At 37.6% G+C, this 17,111-nt stretch overlaps 1 protein-coding gene across 1 annotated transcript in view; it reads right to left on the bottom strand.

Moving 5' to 3' along the window:
- Window positions 1-17,111, bottom strand: part of STAB1 (stabilin 1) — a 115,794-nt gene that overhangs the window by 4,222 nt on the left and 94,461 nt on the right. Inside the window, exons 57-68 of the mRNA XM_029284120.1 lie at window positions 14,434-14,629; window positions 11,965-12,114; window positions 10,605-10,709; window positions 8,407-8,514; window positions 7,142-7,335; window positions 6,254-6,398; window positions 5,489-5,622; window positions 4,831-4,996; window positions 4,601-4,707; window positions 2,867-2,986; window positions 1,151-1,297; window positions 860-970 (exon numbers count right to left, since the gene is read on the bottom strand). Of these exons, the coding sequence (XP_029139953.1) occupies window positions 860-970; window positions 1,151-1,297; window positions 2,867-2,986; window positions 4,601-4,707; window positions 4,831-4,996; window positions 5,489-5,622; window positions 6,254-6,398; window positions 7,142-7,335; window positions 8,407-8,514; window positions 10,605-10,709; window positions 11,965-12,114; window positions 14,434-14,629 (1,683 nt within the window). The remainder of the gene's footprint in view (window positions 1-859; window positions 971-1,150; window positions 1,298-2,866; window positions 2,987-4,600; window positions 4,708-4,830; window positions 4,997-5,488; window positions 5,623-6,253; window positions 6,399-7,141; window positions 7,336-8,406; window positions 8,515-10,604; window positions 10,710-11,964; window positions 12,115-14,433; window positions 14,630-17,111) is intronic.

The raw sequence follows: 17,111 nt of genomic DNA, 5'->3' as shown, positions 1-17,111 counted from the left end.
ACTGATTCTTTCTCCTATCGTATTACCTTCGCTCAAAAAATGTATTTCATTAGTTAGTATTTAGTAGTAGAAAATTATTTCTACTTGAGGGAAAAAAAACCACCATCATCATGCCATCCTATGATCACTACCATCCTGGGGAAGAGCAAGTTCTGAAGCAGGAAAGAAGAATTGGATAGATCTATGTCTAAACGATGCTAACATTTATGTTCAATGATACAGACTGAGAATGATAATTTTGTATTTTAAAAAAACTAATTTGGACTCATATTTGCAATGCTCAGTACAACTGGTACTGGCATCAGAGACCTGGTTAGAGACCTGGTTAAATTCCATGACATTACCAAATCTTGTGAAGTTTCCCAAGTTTGTATGGAGGTTGATGAAAAATAGGATTAAAATGATCAACTCTTGTGAGTGCTACCATTTTAAAATAGTTTTGTTTACTCTAGTGCAGGGGTAGGCAACCTTGGCTCTTTTATGACTCGTGGACGTCAACTCCCAGAATTCATAAAAGAACCAAGGTTGCCTACCCCTACTCTAGTGGTTAAGGCACCAGGCTAGAAAGCAGACGAAGACTTTGAGTTCAAGTCCTGCCTTAGCCATGAAAGCCAGCTGGGTGACTTTGGGCTAATCACTCGCTCTCAGCCCAACCCACCTCACAGGGTTGTTGTTCTGGGGAAAACAAGAGAAGGAAAATTTGTTAGATATGTTCACTGCCTTGGGTTGTTTGTAAAAACAATAAAGGTGGGATATAAATAAATACAAAAACTTACAGGATACTACTCAGATCTTCATTATAACATAGGGAAGGAATGCAAAACAGATAGTTTCTCAAGAAAAGAAACTGGTAACTAACCTGGTTATGTTGCAGAGGTACCTTCAAAGGACTCTGAATAGCATGAATGATCCCATTGGAGGCCAGAATATCCCATTCAACAATCGCTGTATTGTTAATTGGTTCAGAAACCTGGTGCAATAAAAGTGAACCAAAGAGCTTTAATTTATCATTCACTGCAAATGAGATGTAATTCAAAGAGTTTAAGACTTAAGGAATGCTACAAATCCAAGACTGTTTCAACATTATCCAAAAAGATAAGGCACAGAAATTCATGGCTAAGAAGCTTGCATAAAGAGAATTGATACTTACAATGAGGAAAGTATGACTCAATGACTCTGCAATGGAAAGATTGTATCCTGCTTGGGAAGGTATTATTGTTCCAGCTGTGAGATTGAAGCTTGAGAGGGCAACGCCACGCAGCGATGCATGAAGTTTTACATCCTTCAGTGATAAAGACTAATAAAACAAAGAAAAGATACAGCTCAACCAAAAGTTATTTTACTGATGAGAAGAAAGCCAACTGCATGATATACAATATTGTATTGCGCTGTATTATTTGTATGCCACCTCCTAGAATGACTGTGGCCTTTATTCAGCCCTCTATATCTTAACACTGATTCCATTGTACTGTATGTGCTTTTAGCCTGCACACACTGATGTCAAAGGGGCAAAACAAAGTGCAGGGCCCTGTAGTTATAGTGGATCCATTCCCTGCATTGGTTGCTGACATGTGAGCTTGCAGGCCCATCAAAAATGAAAGGACCAAAGACCTAATATCCACAAACATATAGGGAAAAATGGCAACCTCCACGCATATAGTAAAAAGGATCGTCCTTTTTTCAAAGTAAAGAGAGAAAGTGAGAGCAAATGGCTCATTGGTAGTTAAAATAGGAGGTGTTCAAGACTGCTCTAATCTCACTTTCTTCTTGAGGCTGAGCATATTACTTTTTACTCAAGTAAAGCCCACAAAGTAGCATAAGTGTATCCCGGGGTGGGATTCAGCCGGTTTGCACCACTTCAGCAGAACCAGTAGCTAATTTTTTATTGCCCAGGCCCAGAATGGACTTTCAGAAGCGGCATCTACACAGAGAACTGGTTGTTCACATATTTGAATCCCACCACTGAGTGTATCTGTCTATACATTTGAAAAATTCTAATGCAGGATTTCCTTGTACTGGCATATTGTGAGACTTTCTCTCCTTTTTCTCATTGGGAGTCAACTTTGGTAATCAGAAAATGTAAACAAAACCCTTAAGACATTTTTCCTGCCTTTTCGTTCATTACCAGATTTAAATTTACCAGTTCATCTGCTAATGAACCAAATTTAAATTTAAATGTGCTTTTAGCCTGCACACACTTAAATTTAAAGTTTGTTCATTACCAGATTAAAGAACGAAACAAATTTAAATTGTTTCATTTAAGGCAGACAGTTCAGAAGATTATCTGGAGTTCTATCAAGATTATGTTTTATAATATTACAGAGTGTTTTTTCACTTGTAAAGCCATTATTCACATTTAAACAATGCATGTATGGATTCTGTATGATTATCTAATCTCATTGCTTTTACTAAAACGTGAATTATAATTGAATTGAAAATTCACACTGGGGTAGTTTAGCCTATGAACAAAATAACACCATTTCCTTTATAGTTTAGCTGTTCTTGCTCCCCCGAAGTACCAAAGCTCTTAAAAATTTGGAGAAAATTGTAAAAATTCTTCCAGTTGTTATTTTGTCATAAAGTTAAAATACCAGGATTTCATGAGAAAAATGGAATATATATTTATTCGTTATCTTCTTCTGCAGTTGCTTTAAAAGAATCTGAATTTCCTGCTATGCTGCAATTAATGGCTTTACTAGAAAATAAGGCCCATTCAAGACAGACAAGTCATATACTGTAGGTTGTACATCAAAGTTATTAGCTTGACTCAATTTATTTTTGATTTGTTTTTGCTGTTGAGATGGCACAAAGTTATTCACTCCTCCAATTAAGACTGCCCCACCAGTGTCCATTTTGTGGTCCTTACTGTATTATCTCCAAAGCCAGAGTTCACGGGTATGAAAAGAGTTTTATAAGCTATGTCCTCAGAGAGGAAATTTAAAAAATCTACTCCTTCCTGAGTGGTGTTAGCATAATCCAGAATTATCTGAAAAAGAGGAAAGAAATCATCATCATCATCATCATCATCATCATCATCATCATCATCAAAGTTGGAAGGGTTAGGGTTAGGGTTAGGGTGCAGACTGTGCAGAAATGGACAGACTTACTTTAAGGTTGAAAGAAAAGAAGAAACAGAATACTTTCAAACTTGGGGCCTATTTTATCAATGGTTGGAGAAAAGATTTAGGAATTAGGAATTTAATTTGTATTAGTGAATAAGATACTCAGACAACACGTTTTTGTTGAATGGTTAGTATTGAATTGTTAAAAAAAATTAATAAAACTTTATAAAAAAAAGTTTGGAAGGCATCTTGGAGGTCTTCTAGTCCAACCCCCTGCTCAGCAAGGAAACCCTATACCATTTCAGACAAATAGTTGTCCAGTCTCTTCTTAAAAATTTCCAGTGTCGGAGCATTCACAACTTCTGGAGGCAACTCATTCCACTGATTAATTGTTCTGTCAGGAAATTTATCCTTAGTTCTAGGTTGCTTCTCTCTTTGATTAATTTCCACTCATTGCTTCTTGTCCTGCCTTCAGGTGCTTTGAAGAACAGCTTGATTCCCTCTTCTTTGTGGCAGCCCCTGAGATATTGGAACACTGCTATCGTGTCACCCCTCGTCCTTCTCTTCATTAAATTAGACATACCCAATTCCATGATTAACCAGGAATATTACTATTACTATGTTCAACTCAAATGTATCAAAGGGACCGTTTCTAAGTAGCTCCTACAAGGAATAGCAAATATGAATTTCCCTCCCTTCCTAAACTGAGGGGTGTTTGCAAAACAGTAGACTGTCCCTGAGTAAAAACTATCTGATAACAGCAATTTGACAGATCAAATTTTAAATCTCCCACTTGCTTTTCAATATAGCTTATCTTTTCACTTCAAAGAAATAAAAGACAGAGGCAGGATCCTTTAAGGAATAATTGAATACAATTCCATTAATTCTGGAATTTGATCTGAATAATGAGACACTGCTGTGGAGTATTCAGAAAGGTTGCACAAATTGGTTTTATTAAAAACAAGTTCCTTAAGAAAATATAATATATTTCAGGCTTTCTCTGCAAAAGATGCAAGTGTGGTATAGATCAGTCTAAAACAAACTGGAGTTTGTTTTAGACTGATCTATAGCAAAACAACAGAGAAAGTTTAAGTTGCAGTTAACATACATTTTAAAATCAATATGTAGCAAGAACACGTAATTCTAGAACTAACATATTGAATGTTGTAAGAACAATCAAAAGCCGAACTCGGATTCAGTCCGTCAGGATTACAGTACTTCAAATTCAAAAATATTTGAAAAGCAGTCAACACGGAGTGAACATTGACTTACATGCTGGTAAGTTTTGGTATCAATAAATATTTTTCTCCAAAGTTTCCAGATAAATTACTTTAATTTCAGAGCACTTATTTGGCATAGTAGTGTGAGACATATACGGTAGATGTATCTGGACCAGGTTTGAAGGAAGGAATAGTGATCACTAATGATTATTTTTTTAAAAAAACCATCATCTTCATACTTACCACATGTTTCTCTGGTCATTCACAAATATATTCATAGTAGCAAAGCTAGAGGATGAAGGTACTACTAATACTTACTGAATAGAAGACTGAAAAGTTTGCCTGTTGAGCCAACACATCCAAAAGGCTGCCTATGCAAGAATAGCCATCTCCAATGAACCCATCCTTACAGTTACACTGTACATCTGAAAAAGAAATAAAATTTGGTGGCATTTGCATTGGAGACAAAGTTTAAGATTTTGTAAGAGCTGTTATACAGTGGAAAGGCATAAATGAGATGACACTTATGACCTCATTTATTTTCTCACCTTGAATTCGATAGCAGTAGGCATCCCACTTTTCACTGAAGTTGTTTCGATAGCCATAGTTTACAATGCCCACATGATGAGTACCACAGTTATGACTTGGGTATACAGTTGGGTAACCAGCTGTGCGATTAAAAAGCCAACCTACTATACAGAGGTGGAACCCCATCTAGAAAAAGAGAAAGACAGGCTTTTCAAAACAATTGAAACATTATTTCAATAGTCAGATATATTTCAACAAATATTTCTGACTATTCATATCTTGACAAGATTATCTTGTACAATAATAAGCTTAAATGCAGCTTTCTTAATGTGGCACTCAATGGGCTATGCCCTGTTTAGCTTTTCATTTCCTCTGCATGCCATTTTTCTAGTGCCCATGTGCCAGAAGTGGCTGCCAGCTTTTCATGGTACGAAAACAAGTACACTCACTTCCTCACATTGAGTCATTCACTTTTTTTGGTTTAAATTTATTTTAATTTGGAATTCTAATGTGAAATAGATAAAAAAGTGAGGATTCAGTGGGATCCAATGGGAGTTTTAAAGCTTCTTCAGACAAAGGAGATAAAGTTCAACCAGGAAAGCATATCTAGTGTGATTCTTAGCACAGATCAAAACCTGAGACACAAATTGAACTGATATCACTGAGCTGCCTTGTTACCTGCTGAGCAGCAGACAGCTGCTGAAGGGTGGCCAAGGTAGCTTCCTCAGCTGCACACCTGGCTTCAGCCTCTTCATAGGTAAAATTGTACTTTCCTGTGGGAGACTGCTGGTGGAACACACCAACGGTTTTGTCTGGGGAACAATCATAGAATGTTACATCTACTAAGCTTTGTTGAGATGTGGTTCAGATTTAGAAAAAGACCCTTTGAAATGTTAGAACAGATGCTCAATATTTTTATTCTAAATGCCTCAATTTTAACCAATGCCCCCCAAAAATATAAAACATCAAGGATTATGGCAAAAATAGAAGTGATGTTAGAAAAGGAAGCTAATTACATGCATGTTCAACAAAATGAGGATATTCCAAGACTAAACCCAATACTCTGTTGGATAAATTGCATCCAAAGAATAAGAAAAATCATGTTGGATCAGATGATGGTCTCCTTATGGGCAGAACGGTATCCCATCCATTTCTTTTCCTCCAAAGAAAGAAGTAAGCCACAAGAAGCAAACAGGTGACTTTTAAATTTGGGGAAGAATTGAGAAGCAAATTAATAAATTTAGATTATTCCAAAGCAAGAGGCAAAAAAAAAATCTGATTTGGCACAATTATGTGTCTTTACAGAACACAAAGAGCATCTTTGTGTAGTAAGGGCACTCCCTCCAAAAGTGAGAACCCCCCTTCCCCAAGTACTACATCAGAAAATAGAAAGCATGACATGAATTATCCAAGGGATGCCTGAATAGAAAAAAGCATTTCTACCCTCGAAATGCAGGTCAGTACAAATAGCCTCCATGTGGCATTGCCCGTTCTCTTCCAAGCAACGGTCTGTAGGGGGAATAACTTCCTCGAAGCACTGCATTCCATTTCCAACATAACCCGCCTTGCATTCGCACCTCCGGGTATTCTGTAAGGCAAGGAAGCCAGGCGTTACTGCAGTCCTATGGCCAGTGATGGCAATCAAATCAGAGACAGACAGCAAAGAGAGTGGAATACAAAAAGAACTCAGCAGCAAGGCAAAGAAACAGTATGACTCAGAAGTCTCCTTGGTCTCCAGTGGTTAGAATGCCATACTGTAGGCAAACTGTGCCTACAATCTGGAGATTGATCATGACGGGCTCAAGTTGACTCAGCTATCCATCCTTCCAAGGTCAGTAAAATGAGGACCCAGATTGTTGTGGGCAATAGGCTGACTTTATAAACCATCCAGAGAGTGCTGTGAAACACTATGGGGCAGTATATAAGTCTAAGTGCTATTGCTATTGCTATTCATTGCTTTCTCAAAAGTAAGATCCATTCTTGACCTGAAAGTTACTTTTGCTTTTCAGAAATGGACTGCCAACCAGTTAAATACAGTAGTTTCTCTAGAGTGTGAAATTTTACCCTAAGAAGTGAAAGAAACGTCCTATGTGACATGAATGTATGGAGTTGATATAAGTTACACAAACGATAGTGTTTAATATGTGGAGTGAATATTTGGTACTTGGAGAAGAGGAAATCCATATTCCACTGTGCACCATTGTCTTTCTTTTTCAACCCATTGGGTAGAATATCTCCGCAAGAAGATCCCCACATAGACATTTGACATGATCTCATTTCACCAAGGCTTGTTGCAAATATGAGCATGCAGAAAGTATGTCCGATACTTACTGGACCTGTGCTAATACAAGTTGCATGCTCACTGCACTGTCCATTCCTTCCATCTGCACATCTGTCAACAGGATTGCAGATGTAGCCATCACCCTGGTAGTCCATTGAGCAGGTGCAGGAGACATCCGTTCCTTTCTGTGTGCACGTAGCATGGTTGCTGCAGCCACCATTGTTGTTTCCACACTGGTCAATCACTACATCAGAAAGGGTCATTCAGTAATGCATAACTTTTGACTCTGCTTAGGGAGTCATTCTGTAATTGTTCTAAAATTTCAGATTTTGATACTGCTTGGGTTGACTTCCAGTCAGTTTTGGAACATTAGAATAAAGTTTGTACATGCAATCAAAATAGGATTTTTTTTAAAAAAAAACAACCCAATCTTTAAAATGTTCCAGTTCATCAATCATTTAATTGTTATATTATTTTACATTTTTATGGATAAGCAAAACTCATTTCTTTTTAGCAAGCTTTTAATGCAAAGTGAACACCTCTTAGTTTGAGTAGATTCAAAATGGATCTCACCAACAAGAAGAGATGCTATACTTGAGAATCTATTGCTGTAATAGGTACTCTTCTGCATACTTCAGAAGATATTTTGGGAGATGAAACAACTTTAAAATAATTCTGAAATGATTTAAGTTGCATGGGAAAATAAGTTCCCTATTTTCACATTCTTATTTACCTCTTAACAGTAAAATTTTTGAATTGTAAGATCCCGAGAATGATTGACTAAGATGGGCAGCTATAGAAATTGAGTGAATAAATGAATAAATAAAATTGTCAAGAAGCAGGATTTCACACCTGCAATCCTACACAAGTTGCTCATTGAGAAATTGGAAATTCTGATCAATGCACAATTTAATGTTCAAAAAGGAAAAAAAGGGGCATTCATGCAAGATGATATCTTCAGGAATCATTCCAGAATGTTTTCTACGTGGTTTGGTATCTATAAATCTGGATTCATGATTCTTCTCTATTTGGGAATTATGAATTAATTCATTTACATTATAAACTGACTTTTTCAGAGGAAGATTTACTCGGATTCCAATAACTCTAAAGAGATGAATACCACTTACACGAAAAACCAGACATACCTATACTGAAGGGCTTGTGTGAAAATGAAAGCAATTTAAAGTAATGCAACAGAAAAGCATCCAATGTTATTGTGAAGGATATAGCCTTATATCCTGAAATTATGCCAACATTTTAAAAATAGGATGGAGCTTGCAAATGTTAGATTTACCCTTTGCAATTGCAACCATACCTGTGCATGTCTTTCCATCTCCCCTGTAATAAAGGTTACATTCACAGATATTATTAGCTCGGCAGACAGCATTTGGATCGCAGGCTGGGGAGCACTGAGGCACTGCAGCTGAATATATATGTAAACAAATCAGGCAAACCCATTAATTCACTTCAGAATTAGACATATAGCTTGATTAACTGTATGCAATAATGCATCCAACAATTCTGCTAGATTTTACTATGGGAAGTCCTCATTACAGAAAAATCTTTTACCCACTTTGTAAAAGGGAATCTTGCTACCCTACAAATTTTCTGGCAAGAAAAAATCAGTTATGAATGAATATGCATTAAAGTGCCTTAAATGTAATATCTGAGCAGCATTTATCCAATTAACCTTATTCACCAAACCAACTCTTTCGCTTTTCATTGCCATTTATGAACCTGTCACCACTATATTTCAAGGAAATCCTTTCTTTCTAGATCATGCTTCTAATCTGTATTATACAGTGGGACTGAACATATTTTATTCTCATCCAGTTGTCTGCACGACTTATTTATCACAACTGTGGTAGAATGAGAAGAGTAAGTTGTGTTGTGTGGGATTAAAGTTCATCTGCTCTTGGATAGGCAGTCCTGAACAGATTTCACGTAAAAATAAACATTATCTACATGGCATGATTGTATGTATGTATGTATGTATGTATGTATGTATGTATGTATGTATGTATGTATGTACTGTTTGCCCTTGAGTCAGTTTTTGACTCTTGGCAGCTGCCTGAAGTAATTTCTGCAAATTTCTTGGCAAAATTTTATTCCTTGTTGAATGACCTCTGATTCAATGACTATCTGAAATTATGACAGTGCTGAATGAGGGGGACTTACAATAGTAAGTAGTTGTATTGGTAGTTGTGGCTGTCACAGCATCCCTGCAATCACCTGATTGCAATTTATGTGCTTATCAACCAGCTCCCAGTTGTGACTTCACAGTGCCCTGTGGTCACTCATTCACCATTTGCGACCTCTGCTGCTGGCTTCTGGCAATTCAAGTCATCGAGAAAGCTAGCAGGAGGTCACAAACAGCAATCTCGTGATTGTGGGATACCGTGACTTTGCAGGATTTGTCTGGTGCCAAAACCTTAAGAAGGCTGGTAGCAAGTAATCTCTCTGTCCATTGGGATTGTGGGAAGGGGAGCCGTCATTGCTATTTTTATTATTTTAAAAAATCAAGTACAGTGGTGGCCAAGGGCTGTTGGAACACCAGGAGAAGAACTCATGCAGTGACAGAAATGGGCAAGACTCATGTGGGTTTTTTCCCCTTTGCTGGTAAGTTCCTTTGCTCTTTAAAACTATGTTAACCTAATTTTACAGTGAATGGCTATTTGCATGGGACAGGATGGAAAAGGTTACTTAGGGACATTTTCATCAGTGCTTGCAAACCTCATATTGTTTAAAGCTTATCATTCAGGTCTCACATTCCCTTATTATAAATATTTGCTAGTCTGTCTTTGTTTATTGTTTAAATCTTTTGATCATTAAAAAAAAGCCATGTTACCAATGTGCTGCTAGGGAATCAGGGTTGTTTTCTTTGCTTGATTTTGGAGGAAAAACTAGATGAGAATTTGAGCGAGATAAAACTCCCTGTATTGGTTGGATATCAATTCTGAGTTAATGTGATTAAGGGAGAGAGCAGGATTCTTCCAATACATATAGGAACTCCCAAAACCCTGTGATTTCAAAAATATATTAGCTTGCATGCTGATGGTGACATTTTGAAATTTAACATTACATTTTGTACAAAAAAAAATCAGTTTCTTCAATTAAACAAAGCTAAAATACTACAGATATGTTGAATTGTTTTTTTCCTCCTCTAGTGCTTCCCAAGATGTTACACATGCCTGAAATATCATACAAGCTTATAAAACTCATGAACAAAAAAAATCAGTGGAATGATGGCAAAAAAGGAAAAAAAGCATTACTACCTTTTTGAGAAATGAAGGCATGTGCTAAGATCCACTGGGCCTTTCTCTTGGGCAATGTTTCCCAACCATGGCCAGTTCTGGATGTGTGGGTTTTAAATCCCAGAATTCCACAGCCAGCATGGCCACTGAACAGAATTCTGGGAGTTGAAGTCCACATACTTGAAAGTCACCAAGGTTGGGAAATGCTGTTCTATTGAGTTGTACTTTTGCAGTGTGCCAGCCCTGAGATTTGCTCTACCTAGTTTGGTTTCACAGTGCTCTCCAGTCCATCCCACAAAGCAGAAGCAAAAGCCATCTCCGAGCAGCCCTTCGTTGCATATCCCATTTCCTGAACAACTGCACTCTGCAACGAAAAGGAAGCAACAATCATGATCTTGAGCTAAGAAAAGAAGTGCATAGTGGGTATGGTGTATGGAGCTGTCCCAAGCCCCTGTTTTACCCAACCATTCCGCCTCATATTTATTTTTTTTATCAAGGGATAAAACATCTAAGTGATGTCCTGATAAGCAGTAATTTACTAAGTCACCAATGGATGTTTGAGTATTTTATCTTTCATTGTAAATCCTCCTCTCTGGCAACCTGTAACCTCTATGTCTTCCTACACCTCAATGAATGTAATGGCAGGGAAATCACAGAGTGACGGAAAGAAGATTATTAGGAGGAGGGAGTGGGGAACACACCACTCCTCCACCCTGCAATGAGAACATGGAAATAACTATTGAATCATTCAGGGAATGAGGCAGAAAATGAGAAACAAAAAATGTTGAGTGTATCCAAAGGACAATCTCACTATTAACAGAGCCAGCTCTAGGTTTAGATCAAGCAGATAGAGAAGGGTGCCAAATTTTAGTAGATGCCAAAATGGAAAAGATTCCCCCAAAACACAATAAAAAAGTGAAAAGCAGTTATGGCTTACTCTGTGAGCCAGTGCACCTGCTTGGGGAGGGGGCTAAATGTAACTTTCTGATGTAAATAGGATGAAAAAATTCCAAGAAATTAAAAAAAAAAAAATCTGGAGTTGAAAATCCTAAGTGTGAAGTTCAAAAACTCAAAGAAAAAAAAAGGAAACAAGAGGCACCTAATTGAAATTCCAAACAAAGTCAGAAGAGAAGCCAAACCATAATAGGTGCCAAACTATGTCTGTCTAGAGCACCAACAACATGCCCATATTAAAAGTGATTACTTTTCATCACCCTATTGTCCTATAGGCACAACTGTACCATTCAATCACAGTTGCAGCAATCTTACAAGGTGTAGCTCATTAAAAAAAATGAAAATGACTTTTAGAATTGAGGGTAACACATGAAAAAGGCAACGGTCCATAAGGACGGGGTTGTCAAATCCTATATCACACCATCACCCAAAACATTCAAGACAGTATCATGCAGATATCTCCTAAAAATCATCCTTTCCTTCACTAAATATATACTGAGTGGAAGAGGGGGGAAAATTGCTAGTATAATCTTCAAATACCCCTGGACACCTGATGCAGAAGATATATATAGGAATTACAAAGACAGTGCAAAGGGTACCATCATGGCAAATAGTGAGGAAGAGCTAATTTACAAGCTTCTGTTATGTTGAAAACATTGTCCTACCTTTGCAGTCTGGCCCATAGTACCCTGGAGCACAAAGTTCACAAGCCACTCCAACAAAAGATGCATTACAACTGCACTGTCCTGAGCCTTTATGCCCATCGTTGCACGTACCACGATTGTGGCATGGTGCTTCAAGCCCTCCGGGACACACTGAAAGAGGAAAAACCGACACATGTTTTCAACCAAATGTATTGCTTGAGAAATGAAGAATGAATGAAGTCATACAGATTTTCCAAAGAGACCACTGTCTATTTGGTCATATAGTTTTATCCCTTGCCTAGAAACAACTGTTTAATAAGCTACAGCTAAATAGCTTCCTCCATCTCTGAAACTTTATGTGCTGGGCATGTATAATCCTTCATTTTTTCCCCAGTGCTTTGCAGTTATTTTAGGCACAATCACTGTAATTGTTTGCAATTTGCCAGTTATTGCACCCATCTAAAATTATCATTAGAGGTAGCTTCTTTCAAGAATGTACTGTTTAAAAAAAATAAACCTAGGAAAATGAAGAATAAAGTTCTGTTTAATAATTCTGTTTTTAAAAATCAGGGTAACTTTCTGCTGATTACCTTTCTATCATTCTAAAAGAAAGGTTTCACATGATGCTATAAGGGTGTTCTGCTTCTTACTGTCATTGTCTGTCTGCCAGTTAATCACATCCTTTAATGTATCCTGCCTGGCATAGATTTACCCATGTATAGTAATGGTTTTTACTGATTTATTTTGAATAACATGCATTTGTCAGGGGGATTTACACTTTACAGAGTAATCCTGACAGCCTAAGTGCTAGTTCGTTCGGTTTCACACCTGCAAGCTTATCCATGGTGCGCCATAGGAGCCAAACTAGCCATAGTAATGGTTATGATCATTCATTTCATGGCCTCTTAGGTCTCATATCTTCTGGTGTTTAGCCAAGCCTTGAGCAATCGGACTTTAGGACAACCCAGAATGTCCTTTATGTAGTAACCACCTTATTTTGGACAATAAGTAAACCATGGAATTAATAATAGTGAATAGTGAATGCCTCCCCGAATAGTCAGATTTCAGATCTATAATCATATGAGGTCAGAATAAGGGAACCTGACTAATCTGAAGTTCTAATTCTAAGCAAAGTTTGTAGGGAGTGAGTTCCATTGTAGTCATAGGCATGTAGGTCCAAGAGTGAAGATAAATGACAAATTCACCCTTAAATACAGGTCATTTTCATGAAGTGGTTTTCCTTTGTTTTCTTTAGGAGGTTTATATGTCTATATGTCTGGCATTTTAGGAGTTTCCCATTTAAGTAACAACCACGTTTTTCAAGATTAGTTAGATGCAGAATCTGCTGCAATGCACTAAGAATTGTGCAGCACAGAAAATGCAAAAGTACTCCTGTACACATAACTACTTCTATGAAAATCAGGAAAAGCTATTTGCTTATTGATTTGGTCCAGCATTAGTTGCAATTCAGCATTTAAGAGACATTGCTAAGAGACAATGGGAAAATCCATGAAATGTTGTTTTATTTCTTACTGTGCTATGGAATATTTACCAAACACAAGAAGATAAATGATATTTTCGGCAAGGGGGAGGAGAAGTGAAAGTCATTCAAGATATTAAGTGTATGAATATTAAGATATGTTCTCATTTTGGTGAATGGCAGTGCACAGAAAACTAAGCATGTATATCAAATTCAAAGGAGCATTAGAAATAAGGATATATGAGGACAATTTGGAAATAAACCTCCATTTGGTTATTGACAGACACTCGCAGATACAGAACTTTTGTTATACACATTAGAAAACCTAAACATTACATTACTTTTCGACATAATCGCCATTCAAATTGAGACACTTGTGATAACGTCTTACATGGTTTGAAATTCCTTAGTAGTAGTTGCTTAGCACCAAATCTGGGCTATAGGCGGGGGTGATCAAAAACATCCCAACGGAACTGCTTCAAAAGTTCTTGGGTGCATCTAACGGTGTGCAGGCAAGCATTATCGTGAACTAACACCACACCGGAAGTGGTGCCATAGAAAATCCTGCCAAATGTGAAGATGCCAGAGGAGTACTGCTAGTGAAGTTCATGGAGCGTAGTTCGACCATCAATTCAGAAGTCTACTGTGAAAAGTTATGAAAACTCAGACGAGCCATCCATAACAAGCGTCGGGGCATGCTGACTTCCAGTGTGGTGTTGGTTCACATTAATGTAAGGTTGTAGTTTTCTAACGTGAATAATAAAAGTTCTGTATCTGCGAATGTCTGTCATTGATAACCAAATGGGGGTTTATTTCCGAATTGCCCTCGTAGTTCAGTTAGAGGATTCAGAACCTTAGATGTGAGACCTATCAAGGACATTTCACCTCCATAGATGGTAAAACAAATTGTTGTGTTATTTTTAGCAACTGCTATTACCATGTATTATAATTACCAAGTTAGGAATGAAAAACATATTATTTTATCTGGAATTTTAAGAAATATTCCTTACCCTGGCAGTTCTTTCCATAGTGATTTGGACAACATAGGGGTACCCACTTAGTGGCAAGGCATGTTCTCTTGCATCCCTTAATGAAATGTCTTCTAAGCCGGTTTGGAGGGGGTGGCGCATGAAAATATTTCGGCCAGAAGTACCTCCTTGGAGTCTCAAGAGAGCCATATTCATAATAGCAAGTCCGGATTTCCCCCTATTGGAAAAAGACAAGTGTTTTTGCCTTTTGATGGAAATTGGATTCTTAAAATGAAAGTATACATTCAATTTGCAAGGTATGTGGGAACTTCCTCCTATTATTCCTATGTGCTAAGAATTTGGAGCACATAGAGGAAAAACTAATGGACAAGCAAAACTCTGGTGCCCCATCACTTCTTCTGACTCAGAATTCCAGGACTCTCTTTGTATCAAAAGTCCTCAAACGGATGGGGATTGTTCATATGACCAAGACAGAACTGTTTACAAAAGATGCATAACTCTGAAATCAGGATGCATTGTGAAGTTGGAACACCACTAAAAGCCAGTGGTGCTATGACCCGAGCAAGCTTCTCTCCTTCGTCATGGTGACAAGGTGAAATAAAGTGTCCTAATTAGAAGTCCAAAATCTCAGTTGATTTGGGAATCTCCAGGTAGAGGATGAAACTTCTCAAGACCTTTCTTCTCTGGAAATAGGCAGAAATTCAAATATAGATGCCTTTTAAAAAAAATAAATCATATTGCATCAACTCTCCAGTCAGTATCTAATTTTGTAATTCAAATGTTCTGAAAATTTCAGTTTACTTGATTGCAACTAGGTTCCCCCATGTAGTTTATCAGAGCACCTCCCAACTTTCTTACCAATACATTCTATGCTCATCTTTTCCTTCCTTTTGCTGGCTTTATTGACTCAAATCACAGACTGAATGATTTATCATTTTGCCACTCTTAATTAGGACTACTATAATACGATTTTAAAGAAGTTCATCGGACTTCTGTTATTATACAGAGGCACTGGGTTTGGACAAGGTCTGAAGGACATTTTTCAAATTGTTTTGGAAGGGTGCTATTACTCTTTTCTAATAGAAGATATATACCTTTATTTAAAGCTTGATCCGGGTCTGGGGATGCAGTGGCTCAGCTGGAAAGCTAACAACCCGGGTTCAAGACCCGAGCACTGCTCAACAGGGTGAATCCCATTCCTGATCCAGCTCCTGCCCAGCTAGCAGTTTGAAAGCATGCAAGTGTGAGTAGATTAATACTGTACCACTCTGGTGGTAAGATAACAGGGTTTCATGCACCTTTGGCATATGGCCATGCTGGCCATATGACTACAGAAAAGTATCTTTGGACAATGCTAACTACGTCGGCCAAGAAACAGAGATGAGCACCATGCCCTAGAATTGGACATGCCTGGACAGGGACACCTTTATCTTTACCTTTTGATCTGGGTATATTACTAATTTTACTTTTCATACCAGGATAACTCTAAACCCGAGACTCTGAATATATCAGATGGCAATGTACATACATATATACGGTGGATATGGAAAGTCTGCACACCTCTATTAAAACACCAGGTTTTTTGAGATGTAAAAAAATTAGACCAAGATAAACCACATCAGAATTCTTTTCACCTTTAATATAGCATATAAGCTGTACAATTCAACTGAAAAACAAACTAAAATTGTTTAGTGGGGCAAAAAATATATCAAATAATGTGGCTGCATAAGTGTTCACACTGTTTTATAAGTAGGGATGTGGCTGTGTTCAGAATTAACCAATTGTATTCAAACTGATGATAAATAGTAGTCAGTACACACTTGCCATCAATTAAAGTGACTCTGATCAAACCCATATAAAGTTCAGCTGTTTTAGTAGGATTTTTCTGACATTTACTCAGTTGCCTCTTACAGCAAACACTATGAACTGCAAAGAGCTTATATAGCATTAAAAGGATCTCATTGCCGGAAGGTATAAGTCAGGAGAAGGGTAAAAAAAACTTTTTCCAAAGCATTGGCTATACCATGACACACAGTGAAGACAGTCATCAACAAGTACAGAAAATATGTCACAACAGTGACATTACCAAGAACTGGATGTTCCCCCCAAATTGATGAAAAACAAGAAGAAATACTGGTCTGAGAGGGTGCCAAGACACCTACAGCCAAATTAAAAGAGCTGCAGGAATTTCTGGCAAATACTGGTTGTGTGCTACATGTGACAACAATCTCTCTATTCTTCATATAATAGAACTGTGAGTTAGGCTGGCAAGATGGAAACCTTTTCTTACAAAAATAAAAAATCCAAGCCTGGCTACATTTTACAAAAACCTACATCAAGTCTAACAAAAGCATGTGGGAAAACGTGTTATGGTCTAATGAGAACAAAGTTGAACTTTCTGACCATAATTCCAAAAAGTACGTTTGCCAGAAAAACAATACAGAGCATCACAAAAGTACACCATACCCACAGTGAAGCACAATGGTGGCAGCATTATGCTGTGGGACTGCTTTTCTTCAGCTGGAGCCTCAAGGTGGAGGGAATTATGAACAGCTCTAGATATTAGTCAATTTTGGCACAAAACTTTCAGGCCTCTGCTAAAATGCTGAAAATGAAGAGGAATTTCACTTTTCAACATGACAACCTAGAGCAGACCTCCAAATCAACAAGAGAATGGCTTTTCCAGAAGAAGATCTAAG

The sequence above is a fragment of the Protobothrops mucrosquamatus genome, unplaced genomic scaffold (assembly GCF_001527695.2).
Source record: "Protobothrops mucrosquamatus isolate PMUCROS unplaced genomic scaffold, P.Mucros_1.0 scaffold380, whole genome shotgun sequence".
NCBI lineage: Eukaryota > Metazoa > Chordata > Lepidosauria > Squamata > Viperidae > Protobothrops > Protobothrops mucrosquamatus.
This window is presented reverse-complemented; position numbering and strand designations above follow the sequence as displayed.